The sequence below is a fragment of the Mesitornis unicolor genome, unplaced genomic scaffold, assembly GCF_000695765.1.
Source record: "Mesitornis unicolor isolate BGI_N332 unplaced genomic scaffold, ASM69576v1 scaffold2602, whole genome shotgun sequence".
NCBI lineage: Eukaryota > Metazoa > Chordata > Aves > Mesitornithiformes > Mesitornithidae > Mesitornis > Mesitornis unicolor.
Genome location: NW_010169660.1, coordinates 2,298 through 30,195, shown reverse-complemented (window position 1 = coordinate 30,195; position 27,898 = coordinate 2,298). Strand labels below are relative to the sequence as shown.

General features: G+C 40.6%; 1 protein-coding gene across 1 annotated transcript; it reads right to left on the bottom strand.

Moving 5' to 3' along the window:
* On the bottom strand, positions 1-27,898 carry LOC104536703 (fer-1-like protein 6; the record flags this gene model as incomplete). The annotated part of the gene is made up of 19 exons (XM_010179406.1): positions 1-227; positions 3,924-4,024; positions 6,570-6,733; positions 7,077-7,318; positions 9,542-9,640; positions 11,713-11,801; positions 12,358-12,500; positions 13,560-13,720; positions 14,869-15,039; positions 16,862-16,989; positions 18,019-18,144; positions 19,172-19,303; positions 20,466-20,581; positions 22,292-22,331; positions 22,463-22,585; positions 24,082-24,266; positions 24,527-24,710; positions 25,725-25,886; positions 27,788-27,898. Coding segments are annotated over 19 exons (2,658 nt in total), but the record flags the coding sequence as incomplete, so codon positions are not given.

Sequence of the window (27,898 nt, the reverse complement as noted above, 5' to 3'; positions counted from 1 at the left end):
GAAGTGTTTCTATATGATTGGTTACAATGAGAGCCATAACCTACGCTCATCCTACAACTATCCTCTCACTGATTGCACCTGGCATTGTGTAGATAAAGAGCACCAGGAAGACAATGAGAATAAGCAGAATTATGCCGATGATGATGTACTTCTTGTAATTTCTCCAGATCAGGTGATACAAACACTTCAAAGGATTTACGAACCAAGAGAAGGATGTGTCTGGACGGCTATAGGGGAAGGAAAAAAAAGGATTAAAACTTTTGTAAAGGCAGATCCACCTATTTCCAAAACTACCCCACTGCAAAACATATATTTGAGGACCTTTAAACCATGACACCACTAAAGAATTTAGAGGGAACTCTATGATTTTCACATACTATTAGGTTACTCTTTTTCCATCCATCCCCAAGCCCAAGCTCCCCACACCACTCAGAATGAGATTCCAGTTCACTTCATAACTACTCCAATTTAAAGCAAGATATGGGGTTCAAAAGCACAGACAAGATCATGATAAATCCTAAAGAAATGCAGACATCTTGACATTGAGTACAGAAGCTTTGTAATAATTGCAAGGAATTTAGCATTGCAAGAGGAGTAATGAGCCACTACAAAAAATCTGATTGCTCAGTGATACTCTTGATGTCATAACAGCCAGAGCCAGCTCAGGCCTGGCATATGGCCCAAAGTGGCATATTTTCAGAGGGAAATTTAAAACAGGCCTCCTGAAAAAAAGGAGATGAGATGAAACCCAAAATCTAGGTAGTTGCTTGGGTGCGTAAACAAGAGCCACCTTCTCTGGTGGAGAATATCCGCACTCTACAATCCTAATTGTTTTCCAAATGTCGACCCGTGTTGTATCCTGCTCCATAGCCCAGAGTTTCTTCACACTGTACAGCAAAGCTGGCTGTATACAGAGAGGAAAACAATGTTCTCCTCAGGAGAAACATTGGCATAACCTCTCCTGTGTTAGAGGTCCCTATGTCTCTGACTTCAACAGCCCTAGCCCTGCGATGAGCTGAGGCAACATCTGTCAGCTTTGTATGATGGGATGACCTGATGAGTACAGTGGTGTGGAGCAACACCACCAGCAAACTTGGGTGCAGGTTGCCTTTCATATCCAATATCACTGTAATTGTGCAGATGGTGCAGCAGTACGGAGAATGAAATTAAGACTGAAGGTCACAAAAAGCAAGGGCAGTGTTTCATTCCAGAAAGTTGTTTAAGGAATTTAAGCAATGTCTTAGGCACCTGGAGAATTCAGCATTCAGCATGTGGAAGGGAATGCCAATGTGACAGAAAGTCTGTAAATCTAAAAGGCCAACTGAATATCTTTTAATTAAGGACTGTGTTTCATATTGAAGTGGAAATGACTTGGAAATAAATCAACAAATAAGCCCTCAGTGTTTAAAGGAATTATTAAAAAAATAGATACTTTAAAGAGTAAAACTTACTGAATCACAGAGTTGAGTAAAAAAATCATTGGTCTACATGCTTTAACAACTAAAGGGCTTTTCATAACCTTTAAAGACAGAGGAAAAAGCCAGACTGTTGCTCATTTAATTTGTTTTCTTTGCAATGTAGGCAATAGAAGTCAGTAACAGTTATAGCAGCATATTTATTATAATAGAGTGCATCCAGAAAAGCATCCTCTCTTGATCAGCAGAGATGAAGAGATGGACAACCTCATAGTGCTTTGGCCAGCAGGAAGTCACACTCACTGCACCTTCTTTCTCATTTGCATGTTTCTCTTTAGGTCCTAGACATTTAATATTTGTCCACCTTTGCTCTGGTACATGAAAGAGTCTGCTAGTGTTTAGTAGCTCCTAGATGGTAATTTTGGTTTTGAAATTATTTTGTTTCTTAATTTAAAAACTTAATTATGCTAAACAATCTGAAAATATCTCTGCTTCTCTGTGTGAGTCTACATGATTGGCAAAAAAAAAAAGTGAACCTGTAGTACTGGCACAGAGATACGGAGCTCCTGCCACAGAGCTCCTCAAGATACACTTTTTTCTGAAGAGATTTCCATCACTCGGGGGCACTGAGCTGGTAAACTTTAATACCAGCTTTAGGGAACTGAGGCATGCAATGTCTTCAGCTATTAGTTTATTTTCTTTCCAGTAAGTGAGCATCTAGCTAAAATAGTATTTACTATACACATGCTGATACTGTTTTAGTAACCCTCGGATTTATTTTGCTCAACTTTGAAACTTAGGTGCCCAGCCTGGTCAGTCATGGGCTGTCTGCACATGGAGAGGAGGACCTACCTTCTGGAGGACATCACCTCTTTCCCCAGATCCCATCTTAAGAGATGTGTGTTAGGAAAATGCGGTGACTCCCCAGAGGTATGTACATAGCTGTACATAAGCAGGTACAAAAGGAGCCTGCTTGTTTCTGAGATGGGTGATGTCAAATGAGATTGGCCCTACCCTAATTTTAATTTAATTGAGGCATGCATCTCGGTTAAGAGTAGAACTGAACTAAGCCGTGTGTATGCTGTGTATTTCATCATAAAAACCTAGATGTGGAGCCTCTCTAGTTACTTAGGGCAAGATCTGGAGGAAGACTCTGGTTTTGTGGCTTCTGAGTCAAAACACCTCCAGGGTGGCTGTGCAGCAGAGAAGGGGCCACCAGACTAGTGACAACCTTTGGGCCTAACCACACATTTGTGGATAAAATGCCCTTGAGGTGATAAGACAGAGAGGCCTGGAGCCCCCGGCTACCTGGGGTTGCGTGGCCTGGGCCTGAAAAAGTGAGAGGAAAATGAGAGTGCCTTTGCTTCCCACCACACATATCTCAGAGCTATCCCAGTCTTCTCTGCAAGACAGTGCTTTATTTTCCACTACTGGGAATCTCGCAGACAGATGTTTGTCAGGCATAACTCATCCTGCCTTTAGGTAAAGATGTTGGGTGAAATGACTGATTAAAGTCATTCCAAGGCAAATTTTCAACACATTTCTGATACCTTTAATTTTCAGGCTAAATTTATACCCTTTGTAGCAGTATTTGGAATTCTAGATTTCTGCTGTTTTCCCCTTTTTGATGTTTATCCTGAGATATATCTCAAACCAACAAAATTAAACAGAATGTACAATGATTACCATTAAGATTAGGAATTGATTTTTAGAAGCTTTAGTAGCAGGAATTATAACATCAATTTATTTATTTCTTTTTCTTTTTTCTTTTTTTTTGTAGCTTATTACTTTAGCAGAAAGAAGTGCTTGAGCCAAAATAATAATATGTTTTTTCTGACTGCAAAAATCTCAGCTGATAACATTATTTTCATGTGTTAAATACTGAAAGGTAAAATGTTCCCTGATGCAATGCAAACTTGATGTATGCAGAGGTCAGTTTTCCACTGATATGTACCAACTAAGACACCTTCAAATGTGTGCAGATAGTTCTTTTTTTCTAATACTAAGACTCCTAATGGGCAGATTAAAAAACAAACAGACATGGAAAATATTTCTTACAGTAATTTTAAAGCACTTAAACATTAATAGCTTGTAGTTATTCTCTTACTGTAATAAGTATCATCCCTCTGATTTTTATAGGAGATCAAACAGAGGTGCTGGGTGTATGCATAAATTATACAGTGGTTTCAGGGATTATCATGTGCCAGCTCAGCTGTGGAATGAGCCTGCGTGTGAACTCTAGCTGAGGACAAATGTGCAGCAATGCAATACATTGGGCTTCCAGAGGAAGGCATTTCGGCTGACCTGGAAAGTGCTGCCAGCTACGAGTGCTGGCAGCCAGCCCCATCATGAGGGAGCCCAGTGATGCACAAGTTGGCCAAATGGCTTGCTCAAAGTTACAGCAGGAAAGAGGAGAAAAGCCAGGAGGAGAGCAAGGAGAGCTGCTCTTTCCCATTTCCATCTGAATGCCCCTGCCCCAGCTTGTTTAATGCATATGCTCCTACTCACTTGGGTTTCTCCAAGGGCTCGGGCTCCTTTCGGGCTTTGCCTACTGGATTCTTCTCAGCTTCTTCTGCTGTGACTAAGTGAAACTCAGCTTCCACCTTGCCCTGGATCAGAGACATCATATGTAAGCATCTAGTCCTGGGTTATTATAAATTAAAACACAGCAGGATTCATCTTGTGGAGAAATTATGGAACCAGCTGAGGGTGAAAGAAATTAATTAATGAAAATAAGATAAAGTCTTCGCAGATAAAGAGAAAGTACAAAGGAAAACCCAAGTACCAAATTCCCGACTTATTCTCAAGGACCATGACGAAAGAGAAGTAGTATGTTTCCTTCCAGACCCATCTTTTCTGCTTCCTAAATTATAACATAATTGATCTGAGCAGACCTGTCTCCTTTGTATCACTCATCCCAGCAAAGCTGAACAGCAGAGCTGGAAGTTGTGCTGCTGGCGTGGACAAGGGTCCACCAACAGGGGAAGACTCATCCAGTCTCAAGTGCTGGAGCAGCTGAGCTGTGGGGTCTCAGCTTATAGAAGGAAGATGGCTAGAAATTAAATCTTAGTGCAGAAAACATCACACAGTCCTAGAGCTCTGTTCAAGCTAAAAGAACAGGGGGTCAGCACATGGATTCTGTCAATTTTCTTCATGGATGGCCAGAAGATGGTACTTAGAGCTGTGACAGAAGGACAACTTTGTTCAGAACCAACTTACTGATCATGTCTAGGATTCTGAAAAGTCACAAGGGAATCTAACTGCTGCTTTATCACTTGTTTTCACTGTGACAAGCCACTAAAGTGTGTTGAGTGACCAATAAAACATTAGCACTTATAAAAGATTATGCCTGCTACACCTTGCAGTAAAAACATGTATTTTGAGTTATTTGGACTCTGTACCAACTGTTAACTTCTGATATGGAAGTTAGAGCTTCCTAAATATTGGTTAAATCTTTGTTTTCCCCTCGCACTTACAGCAACAAATCTGATGATAATTCTGCATAAGTTAGGTGACAGAGAAGCTCTCCCTTTTCCCTGTTCATCCAGGTCTGTTCTTCAGTACTATCGCCAGTATAATTTAATGAGGCCAAAGAGAAAAAATTAAGAGCTCCAAGATTTAAAGAATCCAGTAACAATTAAGAATGGGTAAATCAAATCAACTTCATAAAATCCGTGTTGGATGAAAACCAGACAAATAGCTTTTCATGTATTTGGTATTTTCCTACCCCATACTTTTTTTGGTATCAAAAACCTAAACTGTCAATCCATCACCAGTGGCTGAGTCAGCACAGAACCAGGCTGAAAGAAGGATGCAGATAAAAAGAATCAAAGTGGAAGAAAAGGGAATCAAGACATGAAAGTGGACAGGGAGAAAGAGAATCAGTTGTACTAGAACTGAGAAAATGGAGGTAAAGAAGGAATTTGGGAGTGGAATCCATTCACAAAATCCATGGAATATACATCATCACTTTCAATCTGAAGGCAGCAATGAATATGGCACTTTTTATTAAAACTTTCTTCTTGCTGGGAGGAACAGAAACAGGAAGGAAGAGGGAGGTTTAGAAAAACCCTTGAAGAGTCACTGAAAGTCTAGAAGGGGAGGGAGATCCCCTAAAAAAGGGCCAAAGCAGGTGAATTTGTAGAGGGCTATACGACAGGAAGGTAGCTGGTAGCTCGCTATGTCCCCACAGCGATCTGGATGCACCTAAAAAGACTCCAATGATGCTAATGCCAGAACTGGGCTGCAGGGATGCCCAGGTTTGAGTTCAAGCTCCCAAGGTGCTCTGTGGCCATAGTAGGACATCACCACACATTTTTCTTAGCTAGCTGACATAGCAGGAAACAAGCACAAAGCAGAGCTGTGTGAGCTGGTGAAGGAAAATGAAGAAGCTGTGTTAAACACTGAGAATTTCAGTGTAGCTCCAGGTTATACACAGGAAACACTACAACATTATGAAGAGAAGCTGCAACAGAAAACCCTGGCATAAATGGCTAGGTACATGCTGAGTGAGATTTACATACTGCTGCAAGCCCTGTTATGATAGAGGTTTCAGTTAAATGAAAATTTGTGTGGCAGCATTTATATTCTTCTTAGGAGGATACTTCTAACATAACAAGTAATGTAGAGGTTTTGGGGAGCTGTCATTGTCCTTTGCATTCCTTTATAACAATTGAATCCTGCCACTAAAACAAACAAAAAAGCACCTTACTAAGCAGACTTGAACAGGAAGAGGGGACTGTGCACTTTCTACTAGAGATGTGTCACTAGCAAGGACAATAATGGTAGACTTCAAAATCAGGTCCTTCACCCTGGTTGAAGTGAGAAATAAACAGAAAAGAAATAAATAAACAGGTGAGATTCTTCCCAGGATTTCCTCAGCTGACATAAAGCTGGCTGGAAACACCTGATTTTCCACTCTCCCCATCCGATGTGCTGGGGGACGAACAGTGGAAGAAAGGAAAAAAAAAATAAATTACAAAGTGTTCTGGTTGCCTGGGATTATCTGAACCAAGTATATGGGGACCACTGGAGCATTTGGAGGAGCCCTATGGTGGTGGTTGTTCTTCAGATGCTGTATCCAAATTAGCATGTGTCGGTCTCAGGATCTCTGCAAAGCTCTGAAAAGCTGTTCATCTGCAGTGAGCTGCCTACCGTGAGCTCCCCAGCCTTGATGAAAGGCCACCAGCCTCTGATGCGCTTCTGCTGAAATATGGAGATCTTGTTGTCTTCGCTTGCTGCCACAACCATGCCTAGGTCACAGCTCTTGGCTGTCTTTGCTGCTCGAGGGAACCCATTCAGGTTCAGTTCAAGAGTGCCTGGAGGGAGAAGCAAAGTGATAACACTCAGACCAGACAGGCACAAAGGAATTCAAACAGCAGCTTCCAGGTGAAGTTACATGGAGCAATGCAGGAGCTTGGGCCCAAGCTTCAGAGCTGGGGCTCTCTCTGTACCATCAGCCATTCATTTATATTGCCTTTGCAACATCTCATTGGAGTTTCTAACTATTCCCTCTCCAACAAATGTGTAAGTTCACAATGTGGTGCCTCAGAGAAAGACAAGCAAAAGTTGGGGTTCAACCATCTCTTTGTACATACCTCTATAAAATACAGGTCTGGTGAGACCTCAGGTGAAGTTCGGGTAGGTCCATTGCATACTCACCCAAGAAATCATCTGAAGAGAGTCTTTCAAAGTCCCACACCTGAAGCACCAGCTCAGCAGGTATTTTGCGCTCTGTCTTTTCCAAGGAAAATATGTTTTCTCTTTTACTAACCACCATTTGTTTCTCTGCTGGGAGATAGTGGAATGGGAACACAAAGCGCCAGTTGAAGTTGCCCTCTCCTGTCAAGGAGTTGTAATGTACATCTGTCTCCTGCTTGTCCTCTTCCAAGCCCTTTATCCACCTATGGCAAGCACATAATGAAATACATTACTGTCACCACGGGAGCTGGAGTTGAGTTTGTTGTTATTCAGTTACAGGCATGATCATTTACTAATTCCTCCCCAAGCAGTATGTGGTAATTGGTATCCCACATTCTGGGCTATGACACGGAGTGACAGTCCTGGATCGGTGATCTCGGCCACCTCCCAGCCCTGGCACAGGCTGCAGCAATGGCCAGTGATGGTCAAAAGCTGAGGGTGAGAACGTGATTTTAATTTTGATCAGACCCCAATATGCCATTTGGCCATTTACTATGGACCAAGACATCTGTCTTCTTTGGGACAGGCAAAGACAGCATCAGCCATTTATCCTCTACTACTCACCCTGTATTCATGTTGTGCTACACTAATAAATTCTCTGTCGATATCCCGGGACTGATTAAAGTGCTCAGTATTAGAATCTAAACCATTTGCAGTTGTGGTTTGGGGGGTGTAAATATGCCATAAATATGTCTGGAGAAGTCTCCCTGTCTTATCTTGTGACTTCCTCTTGGTTTCGCTACAGTGTGCACAACATCTGATGTGCAAAGTTAAGTTACAAAAGAGCAATGCTTTCCTAAACATAATCTTCTCTTCTGAATAGATCCACTGAGGTAATAATCCTGCTAGGTATGTTTAAGTTCTGAAGATGATTTATCACAGCCTGAGTAAAGATTAGAATTTTTGTGCTACATCCAAAGATTTGCCTTTCCCATTATTTAAAAAAAAAATTAAAAAAATTGAGAAAACGAGTAACAATCCCAAGCACGGCACTGACCCCAGTGCAAACCCATGCCTGGTGATGGATTCAGTGTCACATGCACTATCTGAGCATAATGAGATTTGTGTCTTCATTTAGATGTATCTGTGTGAAAAGCAGTGATTTCAAAGTAGCTCATCTCAGGGAACTGCACAGGGAGGTTTGCTCAGCCTTTTTATGCAATAACTGCACTTGCAGCACGTGGGGGGCCATGTGGTTGTGTTAGTGCCTTCTTCACCTGGGCTAATATTGCCTGCTCCAAAGGAGTCATACCACTCCTGGTGCCTCACAAAGCTTGGTCAGAGCTAATGCAAGTTTCCCTGGTAAAATGCATGTAGACATACCCTAGAAAGCATTAAGAGCTACTACCAGACTGCTCTGTCCTTATGCTTACATTGGATTTCGTATTATGTTCAGGTGATTTTCAGAACCTGCAAAGTGGAAAACATCCTCCCTTCACTGCTCTGTCAGTCCCAGTGCTCCCAGTTCCAGCTCTTTGCATCTGGTCACTGGCTGCAACATTCTATGCCTAGTGCTCTACAAATTCAGATTTCTCCAGGACTCCACAATGACACAATTTATGCCGGCATGTTAATCTCACTTTCTAGTCATGGAAACACAGCAAGAAATCTAAGACCAGTCTCTCACTTGGTATTTCCAATACTTCCTACTGCCACTTGCCATAGTTTCTACCCAACCCTATCTGGTACCTGCACTCAAGTCCTGCTCAGAAGCAGAAAGTGCAAAGCAGTACTCCAAAATGGGCAAGTAATTTTAGGAAGTAACTTGCTACAATCTGAGGAAAGAGCTGATTTGAGGGTCAAGTTCCTCTTTTGCTCTATTTTCATTTAGTTTATGTGAAATCCTTCCCGCTTACTGATTATCGCAGTAACATCTCTGAAGCTGTGTTAGGCATTTTGTCTGCAGCAGGAAGGAGATGGAGGGGAGAAAGTGCCCAAGCAATGTTCTCCCCAGCATGGCCATGGTCATTCACCAACACACACTCCCCACATGAGGCTAAAAAATATTTCCTATGCAAATAGCCTGGAATACATCTGCTTTCTTGTTTCTAATGTGGTCATAATTCCTTTTTATCTGATTATTTTATACCTCTCTGCATCTGTGTAAGTCCTAATACTTCAAATTCTGTGTTTGATCTCTGCTTGCTAAACTATGGGCTCGGTCTCTTCTGTCATCTCTGCCTGAGGGGAAAGTAAGGACTATAAAATAGCACTGAAAGTGTTCTCTTACAGATACTCAATTTTAAGAAGGGGAGGGAGGGGAAAGCAGAAGTATCCAACATAGATAAGTAATTTGGACAGCATTTAGAGCAAAGTGCCAAGGTCACAGAAATAGCTCCTCAGATATTCTCACAACATAATTTTTTTGGCTGATCTTCAAATGAATTATTATTTGCCCTTTTGAAGACAAGTCCTGAATAACTTACCCTTTTACATAGATATCACTTGATTTTTGCCCTGTAAAGATATTTTCATCTTCTAGAATTACATCCTCTGTATTCCAGATTATCACCCTCAGTTCATAGCTGAAAAAGAATAGAAAAAGGAATTTGCATAGCTTATATGACACCAGCAAATGGTCTTCTAAAGCATTTTTTAATATGCCTGTGTATACTGAAGCTCTGGTCCGACACTGATGTAAATCTATCAAATCATGCTTTTGTAAAGTGAGAAATGTTGTATCTGTGCAAAACTCTTAAAATAGCATCAGCCTCAGGCCCCTTCTGTTTATAAGAGTCTGGTGATAGAGTGGGGATGGTGGCTCCTCTTGTCTCTTGGATCAAGCTGGATGACAGCGGGGTCACTGCCAGCTGTGGAGGGATGGAAAATTCCTTGCTTTTTATGTGCCTGTTCCTTTTCAATTCTTTTCACAAAAATGCTGCAAGTGAAACAAGGCAAAGTTGATCTGAACAACATCATCAAAGCAGTCTTCAAAACAGTGAGAAGCTTGCTAATAAAAACCAGAGCTCCCTGGGAGGTGCTCTTCAGAAGAAATGCCTAAAAACATTGTATTTGGTGCAATCCAATGCATTAACAGGGAAGAGAAGCACTGTCTAGAGATATTTTTCATTTAAGCAAGTGCAATCATCTTTAAAAGCAACAGTAAAAGGAATTAAAGCTTTCTCATCCTTTCTACTCCCTATATACAGATATTTTTGGTGGCTGTCCAGAGCTCTAGAAGCTTGAACTGAAATACAGATGTTGCAGGTGACATAAAATTGATATTCGAAAGTTTGGGTATGGTATGCCTTGAGACATTGTATGAACTGCAACATTTTAAAAAATAGTATGTTTAAGAACACCAGTATATGATTTTTCGAACATCAGTATACGATGTGTTATCTTGGAAATAGCCTCTATCTCAGGTGTGAAACAGTTTGCCCCAGAAGTTACCAGTCATGGGGCTCTCAAGGAGATGTCAACCATCAAAACCAAGCCTCTGCAGTAGCCAAGGAGACATTCGTCTGCAGTGCACTATCAGATCCTTGTTCAGTTGAAAATCATCAACAAAAAATGTTTCCACAAAGCCTTTGAAACTTTGTGGAGACTGGAGCCTGTTTTGCTGCAGCAAATATGCATTTCTTAGCAAAGTGTGTAACTTGTGTTTGTATGTTTACTTTCTTTCTCACCATTAACTTTTTGACAATATTTTTCCTTTGCTTATGTAGACTACAAAGACAGCAACATTTTGGTTTTGCGAGTATGATTAGTTTTAAATCTTTTTGACTTGGAAAATGCTTGTTGTTAAGGAGCTTTACAGAAAGTTCTGGTCTGAAGAAAGTAACTTCTTATTTTTGTCAAATCTTGCCTTTTGTAAAAGGAAGGGAGAAGAAACAAGTTTTTATTACATTGTTTCTTGTTCAAACATAAATAGTAAAGGAATAGTGCCTGATGCTGCTTCAGATCTAGAATTCTCAGGAAAAAAGCTGATGCAGGATGGGCTGAAAACTTTATTGGTCTGTTCTGTGTTTCATTTACAAACATTAAACTAGCTTGAAGAGCTACATGTAATGTTGAATATAAAGCAGCATAAGTACAAATCTGAAATTTGAGAGACAGTTATTCCTAATTGTCGTGGTTTAACCCAGCAAACAGGACACTAATGTACCTCTTATGTCTGTTGCTGCTTTATGTGTTTCTTGATCTTATCTTTGAACCAAATGCTGGAAATCCAATAACTGTAATACTATTGCAGAAGATTAAAGATCTCAACCAGGGTCAAGTACGTTATCTAGCTGTAAGAGGTAGTGAAACCAGATGTAATTCTTTCAGCTCAACAAGTGGATGACAACATGAGAACTACTAAGGGGCTCTTGGCTCTATCCACCTGCAATCTCTATATGAAAAAATGATCTTTCTAAAGGAGGCGTGTTCTATCCCTTGATGCTAAAATCACAGTTCTTTGAGTTTTTTAATAGAAGAGACGGAAGTGGATGCTCTCTTTTGACTTGAAGTCATGTGAACCCAGGAAAACTTTTCTCAGTATGACAGAAGTGTCCTGTGATAGATCTCTTTATAGTTCTTTCCAGACACTTCAGAAGGAATCAGTCTTTGAAGACTTATGCCACTGTGCTGGGAGGAAAGCACAGACTATTACCCTTTGGGTTTTCTTGGTGAAATGTCCACTGGGGGTCCTGGCAGAGGCATATCTTGAGGAAACATGTCGACCCACATCTGTACACGACCCTTGGGAAAAAAACAACTCTGTAATCATATTTTAGAGAGACTTCAAATGTAGTTCTGACATTGAAAACAACCACTTTGTCTATGAGCACCAACCAGCTCAGTTACATTTATCTCATAACTATGATTTCATCTATAAACTTATGATACAATATATTTTTTCTTACACATATTCTGTCAATCTTGCAGGAATCTGCTGAAGTCGGAATTGACCATAAACATTGGCAACTTCAAGGTAAAATTCCATATCAAAATAGTACATGGTGAAAGGAAAAAGAGAACTAGATACAAGCACAACAGCTTGTGTTAACTAGCTAAAGCATTTAAAAGAATTAAAATATGCAGTCACATCTTACATGATTACTGTGTATTTAGGTAACTGGCTGTATTCATATGCGTGTGACAATTTCCAGGTTGATGCTGTACGAAGTTTTATGTATGGTTCAACATTTGGATGCTGTCTCTATGAGTTTGCAGATACAAACAGAAACCCCAGTAACTGGAGAAAAGGAAAACTACACCTGGGTCTACCATCACCACCATCTCTAAGCTGCTCTACCTGTTCCATGCCTGGCTTATCCTTGTGGTAGAGAGGCCGAGTCTCAATATGCTCTGGGACCAGTTTGTATCCAGCTCCAGGGATTTCTTCCCAAGCGCGTAAAACCTTTAAGGAGAGATGTTCGTATGATTCAACTGGCTTCTCTATAGAAAAGAGTAAAACAAAAAAAACAGAAAGCTGAATTACAATGTTGAACTCCTTGGTAATATGTTCCTTTAATTATTAAAGATGGTAATTAAAAATCTGCTTGAGTTAAAAGGAAGATTTTATTTATCCCAGCTAAGTAAAGAAAGGTCTTGAAATGTATTTAATTCTTGTAAATAAGGGTACCCACCAGGGTAACTATAAAATTAGCATTTAGGCAGCAGTTTATCTATGAAACACAGAATATCATTTCACCATTACAGCAGCAGTTTCTAACAGGAAGACAGAAAAGAACTTGTCAACTATTCTTTTTACAGAAAATTGCAAATGTGAGGCTTTTTTATGGTTCATGAAAGACAAGGAGACTTGGATTTTGATGGACCTGAGAGTAAATAGGCCCTAGGGGTTATATCTACATCTCATTTTGCTTTGTGATGGCAAGAGCAAAACAAAAATTGAAAGCTGTAATCACACCTTAAGAAAAGAGGGCTGAAGTCAAAGAACGTGTCTTGTCCTGACCAGCTCCTGACCCTCAGGAACCACTTCATATCTGTATTTCCCTCCTTCCTTCTTCTTTCTGCCTAGGTCTGTCCACACTAGTGTTTTAATTTAGATAAGGAATGCATTTTTGAAAACAGTCCCCCTGACTTCCCATGCTTTGGTTTGCTGTGTGGAAAGGTCTCAGTGCATGCAAGTTGCACTTCTTTCAGAAGAAACTAAGCCAAAAAAACATGTTCCAAGAGGGTCTGCTGCACTCCAACCAATCCTGGGCTCCCCATCCATGGGATCAGACAGGAGCTAATCCACTGTATCCCTCAACACCTACCATGGGGATGTCAGGTCATCAGCATTAACTTTCTCAGCCTACAGATTCTCTGCAGTTAAAGTACTGTAATAGCTAATAAAGACACAGCCTTCATTACCACAGTTATGAGTATTTCAAAGCAAACACAGGTTCCAGTAATCTGACTTTAGTGTACATTGTACAACAGGTCTCCAGCTGGGTAGTCTCTTGGTACTGCTACAATGCAGTTTAAAATTATGAACTACTTCATTACCGTTCTCATCTTCTGTGAAGACTGTCTGTCCCTTGAAGACTTTTGTTCCTACTTCTATCTCCCCTGGCCGCATGAAGGGTCCACATATTCTGTAGTCTTTACACAATTTAGTGAGGATCTCACTTGGCTTGGTTGCATCTCGCCATGCGTTGTACCCTTCTCTGCAAGGAGGGAACAGAGAGGGGAGAGAAATGGGCGAGGTTTTCCTTCAGGAAACATCACTGGCAAGTCAGGACTTCCTTCATGTCGAGGTCACTGACATCTGCTCAGCCAAACATTTCCTTTGAAATATACAGGACTACTTCTTACTTGAGACACTCCCTCTGCCTGCCAAGGTCCTGAAGCTGATCACTTTTTTACCTTAAAACATAGAACTTGACACAGCTTTACCCGCAGCTTGGGTAAAGTGGCCCAGGCATCAGCATTTTCCCAGGAGAAGGACCAGAGCTAATTCCCTGTTCTACCAAAAGGATTCATGGCTACATCTTCTACCTCCAGGATGCTAATTAAGGAAGAAGCATTCTGCTGCTCCCACATGCAGAGGAGAAACTGGGATTATCTTGGGACCTGGAACAAGGACATAAAGAAACACCTCATACTGGAGACTGAGCTGGGAAGGGAACTCTTGGGGTTTGGTCTGTGCTCCTGGATTGCTTTTTCTCTTTATCAATCCCTTGTTTGCTGATAAACTAGCAAAACAATCGTAGGAGAAGAAATACAACTCTCATCTCCAGGTTAGTGTCCAATCCCAGGGCAATGGAGTTATTTTAGTTTGACTTTCTCTGCATGTGACTTTCTGTGCATCTTTGTGCATCCTTGGGAGTGCAGCCCTGAGGGACCAGGAGCTCAGCACCACCACCCTGCCAGCAGCCCTGCTCTGCTCCCGTTCCCCCCAGCGCCACCCCTTGCTGCCATCACTCCACCCCTTGCTGCCATCATTCCAGTTGCAGCTCAGTGATGGAGAGCAGAGTAAAACTTTGTCATAACTTCTCTGACAGATTATTTTCCATTTGCCCTTTATGCCTGTTCAAAGGCAGTTTAGCAAGCAGGTATATTATCCATAAGCTGTTTACTATCTAAAATACTTGGTGAACAAACAGTGGTGGTAATTTTAAAACACCCACTTCCTTCTGCGGCTGGCAGCTATTCAAAGCCACTGCTAAGCTCTTTGGTGAAATTTAATTAAAATACCTCCTGTGACACTTTCATGCTGGAGAAAGCGTAATATTTAGCCACATTTGGAATTTCTCCTTCAAGTCAAGTCATTCTCTGTGTGCTGCCCTCTGTTGCTGTCTGAAGAGATACTTACATTTCATATTGACTTTGTAAGCCACAGGTAGCTCGATGCCTGCTGTAGAAACGATTTTCCAAATCAATTTTAGTCTCTCCAATGAGATCATCTGTTCCCACAAAGTCATGGTCGTAGATCAGGACTGTGAGCAAGGAATCCTTAGGGAATGTAGCTTGGATTTCAAATGATCTGCACCAAAAAATGAGAACTAAGTGCAGTCAAATCAGTTTTGAAGCCTAAAAGACTAAGTTCATTAGTACTGTGCAAACAACATGTGGACAGTGTCTCTTCTAATAAGTAGTAGGGGGTTTTGGGGGAGTATTTTTTGTTTTGATGAAATATCTGACCAGACTGGTAACATGCAGTGCAGTATTTCCTTCCTCCTGCTTCTCTACCACCCCCTGTACAGGATTGTTCTTACCTACAATGGACAGAGCAATGGGACAGAGCTGGTCAGCTGCAATGATTTATCCTGAATTCAATAGAAGTGGAAGTATAGGAATTACAAGGCTAAAGAAGCTGTATGTGTCAGAGTTCTCACATGCCTTTCAGAACCCTCAAAAGGGACATAAGAGTCTTTTCTGTTTTCTTCCAAAAGCTCCAGATTAAATACGAATATAGGGAGATCAGAGCACCCAGCAGAACAATCAGGCAAAAGCTTTAAAACAAGATTTGAAAAAGCAAAGATCAGAACTCCCTTTTCACTCAGTGCATTTTTCAGGCATAGGAATCATTGTCGTTGAAATGTTTAGGGAAGCAGAAACTATAAAAGTTATTTTAAAAGGGATTCGACAAATTAGTGGAAGACAGGACACCTTCATCAGCACAATACTGCTTCCAGATTTCTTCAAAGCCCAGGTGAAACTGAGCTTTGTCTTCTGAAGAATGAGTTTTGTCCTTTTTCTCAAAGTGGCCAAAGTAAATTTTGTAGCAACAGCACAGCAGTTTCTGGAGAATAGAGAGGCTTGAGAGCAGTCTGGGATTGCTGGAGGTTGGTGGTGCCAGGCTGACCAGGGCTTTTGGGATGGCGAAAGGTGATTACCATGACTGATGCTGCTGCTGTGAAGGACTTGCTGGTCCAGACACCCCAGTGTTGCCACTGGCATCAGCAGCAAGGACTGTCCAAATGAACAGACTATTCCTAATCTTGTTTACCACAAACAGTGGCCATTTCCCATTCCATCTGTATGCATGTATAATGACTTTATGGTTTATCATAATGATAGTTCAATTGCAACACCTACTAAGGAAGAGCTTAACTCACAGAAACTGAGATAGCATGCTATGGAGAGATCACTTCATTCCTGTCTTTTCTACACACTTTAATTCTCTGCTTTTGCAACAGGACCCCAACCTGGTGGGCTTTCAGTGCATCACAGTATAGTTTCTCTATCTTAACGTTCTTGCAGAATAACAGCATCTGAATTCAAAATATTTTCAGTCTTCTTAAAACAGGGAAACTTACTGGCAAAAAAATCACAGCTATTAGCATTAACAATATAAATAAGTATAAAGCACCGATAACACAATGATGATGTTTAGTGACAGCTTGCCCCTGGCTCCCCCATTCAGAAGACAGCGTGGGTTTAAAAAACTAGCTTTTTTTGTCCTAGTCTTAAAATGATGAGGTTTACTTGGCACTCTATTCAGCCCAAAATAGCAACAAAGACTGTGAAATCCCACTTTGCTGATATTTATTTTACTTAAATCTTAACAAATTAATTAATTTGCACAGACAAGATCGTTTGTTGCCTCATTTCCTCTCATGCATCATTTTGCAAAATCTCTCACAGATTGCATTCTGTGACTTGTTTTGATTGGTATGAAAATGAAATACTTTATAATCGTACAAGATGACATCAATTCTCAACATTTTAACCAGTAGAATGACAAAACATCCAAACAGGCAGATATCAGCATATAACAAACACTTTGTAACAGTAACAGCAATAGTGGTGGCAAGTGATAAACCAGAAATCACCCCTGAATAAGAAAATAAGCCATCACTGACCTTCCAAATACTGGGTTTAGCTGCTTGGGGATGTAGTTTTCCCTGTCTTTGATTTCTGTCTTGCCCAGTCTCAGCACAATGTAGGGATCTGACTTGCCATCTGGATCGGCTGGGCTGAGGTTAAACGCCTGTTAGGAAGAAAGATTGTGTCCTCAACAAGTTTGCTTAAATGCAGCATGGTCACGACATGGGACCATGTGTTTCCTACCCAGCTCTGGGTGTTCTGGAAGTGCAGGTTCGTGTAATACAAAATTTGGCATTTAGCTTTGCAGGCTACTTGGAAAAGATGAGCTGGAGGAGAAGAGAGTTTGAGAAAGCGGAACAGATGTAAGTGCTGTCCCACCACTAAATAAATGGAAAAATACATGAGCAGGAGAGGCAACGCTAAGGAAGAAGGTGGTTGTACAAGTGCCTGTAGGATTCAAGAAAGTTTTCCCAAAAACATTGGTCCAGATCCTTGAACAGCGCAAAACAGCTCCTCAGACTGTGTTTAGGAGATGGCTTGGAAGTCTTTTAATACAGGAAATAAAACAATCTCTTTCTATTCTTCTCTTCTGTTTTGTTTGTCAATGTCTCTTTACATCTCATTCTTCCCTTCTTAGATCACCTGCAACTCTCCGGTTTCTCTGAAATACCATCTCCTTCTACCCCTTTCACTTCCCACATCACACTCTCTCATCATCTTACCTATTGCATTTCTACTTCTTTCTCCGCCCCATAACTTATTCACAACATTTATCACTTTGATTGCATGTAATTCATAGCCCTCAAAAAATATGCTCAGATTTCCCCCTTACTGAGAAGGTTTTCTTTTAAATGTGTGTCATTTGGAAACAACTCTACTAATTAAAACGCTGCATTTGCATAATGTGGCTGGAACAGGTTGTCCATGCTATATTAGTTGTCTCCAGCCATTTCAGTTTGAACATGTAAAGTGATTCTCCAGTCTTGTGATTTATCATGAAGAATATGTAATATTTTCTACTCTAAATGTTCTTCTAAATCTATGACAAGAAACATTGTCTGAAATATGACCAAAAAAATTCTACCACACAGATGAGGATTTTCAGAAGCTTCACTGCAAAGACACTGGAGACAAACTGAGTTGAAAAGACATCCAACTTATTTCAAGGTTAAAAGAGCATCTGTCTACTTACTGCCACAATATAAACCCTGATGAGGACTTTGACGGAGTGGTTTGGTGGTATCCCTTGCAGGATGCGGGGCTGCACACTGTCCAACAAGCTGCCATCCTCAGGACTTGGGTATATGCAGAAGGAGCCCTGGTAATACACTCTCTTTTATCTCCCTCGAAAAGAGACCAAGTACAACACAAAACCAACCCTCTGAACACAAACAAAACATCATTCATGCAGCCTGTGTTGCAGCTCCTACATATACACAACACATTTTATGGTACCACTCCAAGGAAACACAGGCTTCAGTGCACTAAACATCATCTTTTAAAATGTCTTTGCCCTGTAACATGGTACTATCATCACAGTCTAGATGATTGCAAGAAGTACTGCCATGCTCTTAGCTCTCTGTTTTATTATTTAAAGGACTAACACCTGCAAGTGTTCTAAATCTAGTTTTCTTAGTATTAATATTCTAAAAATAATATTTTGCCCTTAACTCTATATTTGCAAATTGATGATTGCACTGAGTTAGTTTCACAGCACTGTGACTGGGTTCCAGCTGTACTTTTGCAGCCACTACTGCTCATATAAGTCAATATTGACTCATGTTCATACTGCCTGAAAGCAAGTAGCAAGTCATTTGAACAGAAATTTGCATTGCAAACTAATTGATGTATCAATGAGTTTAATCAGGTCCTCTAAACTTCAAAGTGCTTGAAATCATACTAACATTATTCACGCTTTGAACTACAATTTCAGATTGCCTAATGGGGCCCTGGATCATGCTGTGCAATTGTTTCGAACTGGAGTAGTTGTAAGGGGCTTCATTTAAATAACAGAAAATTACATATAAGGTGCTGAAACTGATAGTGCAGTAATAAAGTTGCACTAGCAGAATCTGAACTACCTAATACATCTCTTCTTTCCTTTCTGTGATTTAAAAGTTTTTGTAATTCCTTGTTTCAAAAGAGCAGTGAACATCTGGTGCTGGATGCTGCTTTCATCTGTCAGATAATGAGAAAGGAAAAATATGACTCTAGATCCAATAAAAGATAATTCTATTTACAACAGACTGTCAATGTCTTTTTCCTTCATCTTTGGTATACCTGAAATATGCATGGAAACATAAAGTCTCTAAATTCTTACCCATTTAATCAACATTAAAGCTCACCTTAAATTTTCCTATTATTCTGTCTTCAGAGTCAGCATGAACTTCGTCATTAGATTTTCCTCTGAAGAGTTGGAAAGTTTTCACCCAGTCCTCAAAGTTATTAAATTCACTCTCCAAATCTCCATCATAAATCTTTGAAAATAGGAGAATGCATATTTTTTGTGGTGCAGTGAATATCTTTATAGCAACTTTTTTATTACAGGATGACTAGAAATCCATTTTGACTCAAAATACAGATCATAATAAAACCAAGGTTTTGCAAAAGTCCTTGATGAAAAAAGTTAATTCCCCACTTAAAACAGGAGCAGTTTTGTCCTTAATCAAATTACTTCCCAGCTACTGGAATAGCACATGAATGCAGCAGGTGGCAGTGGCTCCAGAAGGGCCAGAATGAACATTTATAAGCAGTGATGTGGGTGAAAAACAGAGTGGATTTGCTGCTCTTTCCTTCTGCTTCCTCTCTGCAATGTGCCTTTGATGTACTGACCCTTTCTGTTATGTTAATGTGTCAGAACATGCAAAATTATTAGTGTCAGCAAAGCAGGCATTAATAAAATGCTGTGGGGACAGAGCTTTTGGATAGGTAAAAACACCAAATCACTTTTAAAAGGACATTTTTTTCCTTTCAACACTCTCCCTCTGCAATTTATGAAGTTTACTCAGTGTGAAATAGAAGGGCCTAGACTTGTGCTATCTCTTAAAAACTGGAAGCAGCAGTTTCAAATTCCCCTTTATTCAGCTACAATCTAATCCAAGCACTCCTGATCTTTTCAAATCTCCTCACCCCTCCAGTCATTCTGCATAACCCATATAGTTCTCTTTGAATTCCTTCTATCGTTATCCAACCAAATCTAATTTGAGCTGAATATTTACCTCCTCACCAGGGAGGATGCACTAGCAATTGCAGCAATGCTTTCCAGACTCTTTTTATGTCATTCTTAATAGGCTGTAATATTTTCAATATGAAATCTGAAATTTTCAATATGAAATCTGAAATTTCCAAATTCAGTGTTTTACAAGCAAACAACAAAACTGAATTTTCCCTTAAGTATCTCTGGGTGGGCCTATACTGGTAAATTGAAGGTCCAAGCGAACCACATCCACCCTACAAGACCCTGGTTTCCTCTGGGTCAGATGTGCTGATGTGCATTGTCACTATCATTTTGTGTGTTTTATTCATTTCAAAGTGTCTGAAATAAATGTAAGGAGCGTACTGCTAACCTTAGCTGCTGATGTCAAGCTTTTGGGAGACAGTGAATAACAGCCTGACCCCTCCACCTTACTTCTCCCTTACCTGCAGAGTTGCTAGGTTTGGAGTTTCTTTCTGTATCCTTTTCAATGTCTTATCCTTCTTCTTTTTGTCTGGCTCCTCTTCTATGATCAGTGCAATGTGGTCAGAAGTCTGCTTATCTGCAGAGGTTTCATGACATCATATAGGTTTTAGTGAGAAAAGCACATCGAATGTTTTAGATAAGGATAAAAATATGTTTTGAAGATTCCTCCTCACTCTTTCTCCACTCATTCTTCTAGTGTCAAGCACAAGTTTCTCTCTTTTCCCACTACTCCTCCCAAGCAATGAGGTGGATTCTATCCTCTCTGTCGGTGGACCAAGTGTGATGGTGTTCTATATCCCTCCTACCCTGCTGGCCATCTCCCATAATGCCCTTTTTCTTCCTTTCTGAGTCCTCCCAGATATAAACTAACAGATTTTAACAGCTTTCACATAAAATTTATGGCTTATTTAAAACTGGAAGCTGCTATTTAGGCTGTCTGGTACTTCAGATATCAGGAGATCCAAGTCCTTCTCTGTTCAAAGGCATCTCAAAATAGTGCATATCTCACCCTGGGAAAGCTCAGAAATACAAGAAATGAGAGGAGGTATCTGGCCAGCCTCAAGCCAGAGACTGAACACTGAGAGGGGGCTTCCCAACAAATAAAGGGTGAGCCCTCAAAACTGGCACTGACATGGTTCAACTCTTCAGTTATTTGGATTTTGAGTTCACCTTCCTTTTTAAAATAGTTTGTGTGTTTAATATCACTAAATATTTTGAAATATATATATATGTATATATCAGTGTAGGTTAAAATATGTAACAAAAACTACCAGAAGAGAATTTACAAGGTCTGAAGTCATCAGTCAAAAACAATATGCCACAACCGCAACTGCCTGAGTAGCATGTGGGTGGATGACACAATATCCAGTAAATATCTAATTGTAAGTGAACATCACACCTTTGTAGAATGTTTTCTATCTAGATATTTCTTCCATGTGGACAAGTGTGTTCCACTCAGAAACTGATCTCCACCTCTTCTCTCAGCAGCCCTGACAATATCTGAAGCACCATCAGCTGCTATTTCCCAAATGATACCATCTGACATTTAGACCGTGTCCTCCATCCACAGCAATCTCAACATCTCCTTCAAAACAGAAATCACCTCAATCCCTGATGAAGTGCAGTCAGCCCTGGCATGGGAAGAAACTACAGTTTCATTCTGAATAGCAGCTCTGTGTAAAGAGTAAGCATTTACTCTCCTTTCCCAGTCTGCTCAAGCAGTCACATTTGTAAAAAAATCTTCTAAAGCTCCATTTGTGGGGGGACCTGTTGAATCATGGACTATGCACGTATGGGGACATATATACATACACATACAAACACACACAGCTTATTTCTGGCCAATTCCTTTAGAGAGTTGTGCAAAATATTTTCCTCTTAAACCTGAGTTAGACACAAAGCTTTCCAGCTATGGAAGTAACACACATGACTATGGAGTCTCCTGACAGAATCTGTTCCTACATCACTGATCCTGGACTAGATTCAAAACTGAGAGAAGCTTCTTTTGCTGGACCTGTTACAAATGCACCTAAGATTAGGATAATCTTTACCTTCTGTCATTTAGGACTTTGGCTTTACAAATCTTTGTGCAAGAGAGTTGAATGACAGGAAACCCAGTACTGCCTGTGAAGTTTAACCTGCCTAACCTATCTGATCAGCTGTAGAGGAAAGAACCTCTTATACTGGCAGAACTCTGTTATCAGACATCAATTGCTGACAGTAAAAGAGTAGAGAAGCAAAGTATTAGTAGCACAAAATAATCGAAAAATGCAAATAATTTACTTACTGTCTTCAGGTTTTCCCTCGCTGGAAAATAATCCTTTTGCCTTTCAAAATAAAAAGATGATGGACAAACTCCTCATTATGAATGTAATATCAAAAAGGAACCATTCAGCAGTAAATCTACTTTTACAACAATGCACATCCATGAGAGTTTTGGGCATGCTGGCTAACTTACCTTTTGCATTTTGAGCACAGAAGCATAGTATTTTGACCACCAGTCAATAACATTTTCAGCTGACTCATCTGCAATTGTCCTTTTTCTCCTTTTTGTTGATCGTCGAGTGGACTTTTTCAGATCCTACCAAAGCATGGGGAAAACACTCTTGAACTCTAGAACTGATTAAAACTGATCACCTGACTTATGATGTCAAGCTGGAACAGATGTATATGAAGAAAATGTCAACCTCCAAGAGCTAAGTAAAATGCAATATTAATTAGCATCTATTTCAAGAGACCTCATCACGATCATTATATTATTAAAGTTATCTGTATGTTAGCACCTGATAGTGCCAAAACTTTGAACACTTGAGACATGCCACAGAAGCAATCCATACAACAGACAGATCTACAGAGAGAAATAGTTAAGGATGCTTTAAGGAATGTAAACATTCAGATATAAATTGTTTTCTCCCACTTAAGTCTGCAAGTATTTTAAGAACTTCCATTATTATTGTCTTTTGGAAGAAGAAAGAGTCCCAGCTGTTGCTGCAGTTCAGTTGTTCTCTTCTTAGAAAAAGCTAAAATCTGATTCTGAAGATCACCTGCTCATGTGGCAAATCTTACTTGGCTTAATTCTTGCCTAAGAAGGATTGGCCTTTGTTAAATAGAGTGTTTCATCCTACACCCTTACGAAGCATTGTCAATTTACCTGGGGAGGCCAAAAAAACCATAGAAAGGTGGGAATGATAATTAATATGACACAGTTAAATTACAGGTTTCCCTCTAGGAATAATTTCTTACTGTACTCTGCTGTTATACATTAAATTTGTACTGTAACAGGTGGAAGATCCAGTCTGGTGTTTATACCTAGGGAACAAGGCATCCCTGCAGTTTCTTTGACCTCCTAATTATGAAGGATGTTGGAAACATCAAAGGTTAAAGAAACACACTTTATGCAGCAGCAGAAACAGTTTCTGAAATGAAACTCAGTCCTGTGTCCTCTGCTTTTACTGTTGTTAACAAAAGAGTGATTTTGATGTGAGAAACTACAGAGAAAGGGAGAGCATCTGCAACTGAACAAAAAATAATATGCACAATCTATAGCATGTACTGAAACACCATGCTGACCAGAATTGCCTTGTTTTCCTGTATTTCCCTATTTGCTTCTACCCACAGACTGACTTGAGCTTTATACTTTGGCCACACGATTTTCTGGAAACAGACTTTCTGCTCCACATTTGTACTGCATTTGACACAAGCAGGGATGAAACATCCCTGCCTAAATGCCATGACCACAGAAACAGTTAATCACAGTGAGAGTTTGGCAAGGAAGTAGATCATACAAGGCCAGAAAAGCAAAAATCCTACTACTCCAGTAGCACTTGTCTATGTGGTAGCCATCCAGAACAAAAGGAAAAAAAACCAGTATCTATTAATGGAAATAATGAAATTATGTGGGGTCAAAGCAGCATTGTTCATTAGTCCTCTCAAGGGCCAGCAAGATATTGTGGATGTTAACATCAGTACCCAGAATCTCTAATCCTGAGTTAAGTAAGAGATTACCATTTTATAAAGAAGGGCTAAAGTCTACAAGACTGCAACAGAAAGTTAGCTGGCAACTTCAGCTGTACCCACCTTCTGTTTTCTCTCTTTCTCTGATTCAGAGGCAGAGTGTTCTGGTGTGGGGGCAGGAAGTGTTGTGACATGTGGGTCTGGCTCTACCACTGTACATCTACCCTGCTTTACCTCGGCGTAGATGTGATCAGCTAAAAATGGTTCTTCTCGGGATAACTCAGCAGGCTGTGCGGGCTCAGCTGAAGCTGAAATTGAAAATTTGCAAGTTAGGTAAGATTTTGCCAGAAATGCTATCAACACATTTATGTTACAGTTGGACTCAATTATCTTAAAGGTCTTTTTCAACCAAATGATTCTGTGATTTGGTGGTCATCAAATGATCATATAATTAAGGGTTTGATTCTACACTCAACACAATAAAGAATATCTTCCAAGTATGTGCTTAGTGTCAAGCCTCTGAGCAGGTCCTTTGTCATTTTATTTGGGGTCAGGATTGGATATTTACCTTTCTCAATTTCTACAATATCTTGTCTGTTCAGTGTAGCTTGAGGACCCAACTGGGTCTTACACAGAAATTGCTTAAGGCAATTGATGGTGTGCGTTCCAACAAGAGTACTCCTCCCAAATGCTCTCCAGTCGACCACGCAGATGCTTAGTGGCGGGTGCAGGAGTTCATTTTCAGGCAGCTCCTAGTGGAGGAGGACAGAGCAGCATTACTGACATACTCAAAATGCAACATGCATACAGCATAGGCAATATAGTTCTGTCCACAGTATTCTGCAAAATCTGGAAAGCCTCATCCTTAAGAATACAGAGTGGACAATATAGACTCTGCTACTGAGCTGAGTCCCACACTGTCATATACAAGCATTTGTTGTTAGAAAAACCTGGAAGAATCAGGAATGTTCAGAAGGAATGAACACTGGGTTGGAAGTTGTGAGTACTGATGCCACTGCTGCTTTGTTGAAGGCTATCGACCCTCAGTTTGCCAAACCATGAGATGTGGACCCTGGGTGCCTTATAGGATGAATGACAAACGGGAACACAGCTCTTTAGTTGTGTGACATAGAAAGGAAGCTAAAAATACTGTAGCAACCATACTTCAGTATTCAGGTTAGTGTTTTGATAAACATTTGTCTTACAAATAAACTTCTCTGATGCTAGCAACTAGAGCAAATCAAACAGATTTTTTCTTTCTGATGCTGATCTTAGAGTACCAGCTCTTATAATCCAGTCAACTGGTGATCATTAAATTTCCAGTCCATAACAACAAGTGTTACAGTATGAAAAGGTTCAGAGCTCACGAGCCAGAAATAACCCGATAACACACAAAGGAAAATTGAAAGATTTGAAAGAAAACAAAGGAAGCTTAGCACTACCCTGCAAAATGGGAAAGGAGGAGGAAAAAAGTACTAAAAATATCCCTGCTGTCTGCCCACAAGTTAGAGCCTATCAGTAGAAATTTGATTGCAACATATTTTCTTGGCTACTTGAGACATAAGATGAGGAACTTCAAATTCTTTTATCATACAGTTGTAGTGTGTCTTTTAAAGCATTTTCAAATCAGTAGCTTATGCATCAGAGCTGAAGTCCCTTAGCATTTAATCAAGACACAGAGGAAATTATTTGCAGGAAAGGAAGGAAATTAGTAATTAACACCTAACCAGAGAATGCACAGGCAAGGAGCAGCATGCTGTACGCACCACTTCAAACCAGTCTGCAAGGCCACTGAAATTGGGATTTTTCTTGTAGCTCTGGATGACAGAGGATTTTACTCCTTTCCCTGCACATTCAATGAGAACCTGGGGGCGATCTACAGAGAGGAGCTGGACTTTCTTCAGCTCTCGGACACCCCAGAACAGGACCTGTTGTGAGCAGAGAGAGAAACATCAGCAGCCTGCAGAGACACCTCAGTCTGGGAGAAGCCACTGCTGAGATCCCATCACATTGTATCCCTTTGGGAATGCAGGGAAAAAAACAAACAATTTAAAACTGGTACCCAATAACCAACAGGGTTATGGTGGAAGTTAAAGCAATTAATAACATACAACTGCTGCTTTATACAGAACTTCTTTTGGGGGTGGGGGGGGAGGATGAGAGATGAGGACGGATACCTTGAAGAGAGGGGTGGGGCAGCAAGAGATGGTTACATTATGGTTGGTGAGAGAAGCCATGGGTCTCATGAACCTGAAATGAAGACTGGAACGCAAACGGAGCACAGAAGGCTTTGTGGACAGCTTGAATGCTGGCAGGACTGAGGACTTGTGACTCAGAGAGTAGCAAGGAGCACTGGAGGGGAGCGAGGATTGGTGACATCCTGCTCTTGTTGCCAGAGGTTCCTGGTTAATACTGGGGCACACTTATGTAGTTATAATGGCTCCATGGCCATTTCCACCAGTGTGAGAGATAGCTTACAGTATCTTAACAAAAATACTTGTGTTCTATTTATTCTGTATTATTTCCTTGCTGGATACCTTCCAGAGTTCACTATATATTTACAAACGCTCCAACTAGAAACCTGTTCTCATAGCAACTAAACTGTCTGGATCTAGATGCAATTTCCCTGATTTTAAGGTGCCCAAGGTATGAGGCTGAGGAGTGGAGTTGTCATGGACTCCCTCCAGGACCAAAGGAGATAGAGGTGCACTTCCAAAACATAATTTAAACTAATTAAGGTTGGAATCACTCTCAAGGGTGACTGCTCTGCTCAGCTGTCCAAACAAGAAGCATACAGCGAGGATGCTTCTAAGCTGGGTGCCTTCGAGCTACTTGGGCTGAATATCACAGCAGTGTAGAATAGGAACTGTACAAACAGCACAAGGCAATCCTACTGCAGAAGCAGTGGGAAGGTCTCCATAGCACAACACTTAGAGGAACACCTAAAGTTAAGATTTAAGTTGTCCATTTAGCATCAGCAGAGTAGTTTATGGACTTATTTACCTCACAATGTCAGGTGTAAAAAAAGAATACTACTAACAAAAACTATTTCCTATGTACAGAAAACAATAACTTAACTAAATGATATAGCAAAGCTAATAATAGTCCTCTCCTTTTCATCAGATCATCTTGATCTTTGAAGGCAAAGCTAGAACTGTTTCTGGGTTCCCAGATGAGTATTTCTGGGAAAGGGCCACCAGGAAACACCAGCAAGGCCTGACTTGCCACAGTAAATGGGGCAAATAAGTAGGTGGTGTGAAGGCTGCAATAATGACAGGGAGCAGTGAGGCTGGGCAGCTTCCAGGCATTACACTGACAGGAAAAGCTATTTTATTTCTCTGTTTTCTAACATAGGGGGACTTTGGGTCCAAATGGTGCAAGACAGGACATTAGAGAAGTTGCAAACATTTTATGACAGGTAGGTGACATCACTTGGCTGAAGTTTGGGACCCAGAAAAGACCTGGTAGGTGGCTGATGATGAACTTCACCTTCAGGGAGGTCAGCTGCAAGGGGAAGCTCTCCATCTCCTGCAGACTGGGCTGCACAGAGCACAGGTCCATCAGCCACTCTCTGCCATGGGTGCAGTCCCATCCTGGCAGGCCAGGATTGAGATGTGGCCTTTGCTGGCCTCATGTGGAAGCGCTGTGTCACATGCCCAGCCTCAGAGAATAAATTTGACCTGAACTTACCATATTTTTGGATCCATATGCTACTTTTATGTGATTCCTGTTTATCAGGATTTTAAAATCATCATCCCTTACTGTTACAGTTCATGAAGAAAATAAAAGGAGCTGAGATTTTGAAATGGAAACATTATGAGTAACTCACCTCCACTCTGTACTTGCTTAAAACAGGTCGGATGTTGGCTGGGACTGGGTAAATCTGACCAATATCTGGTGGATCCAGTGGGGGAAGTCTGTCTGGATCTGTCTCAGGAAT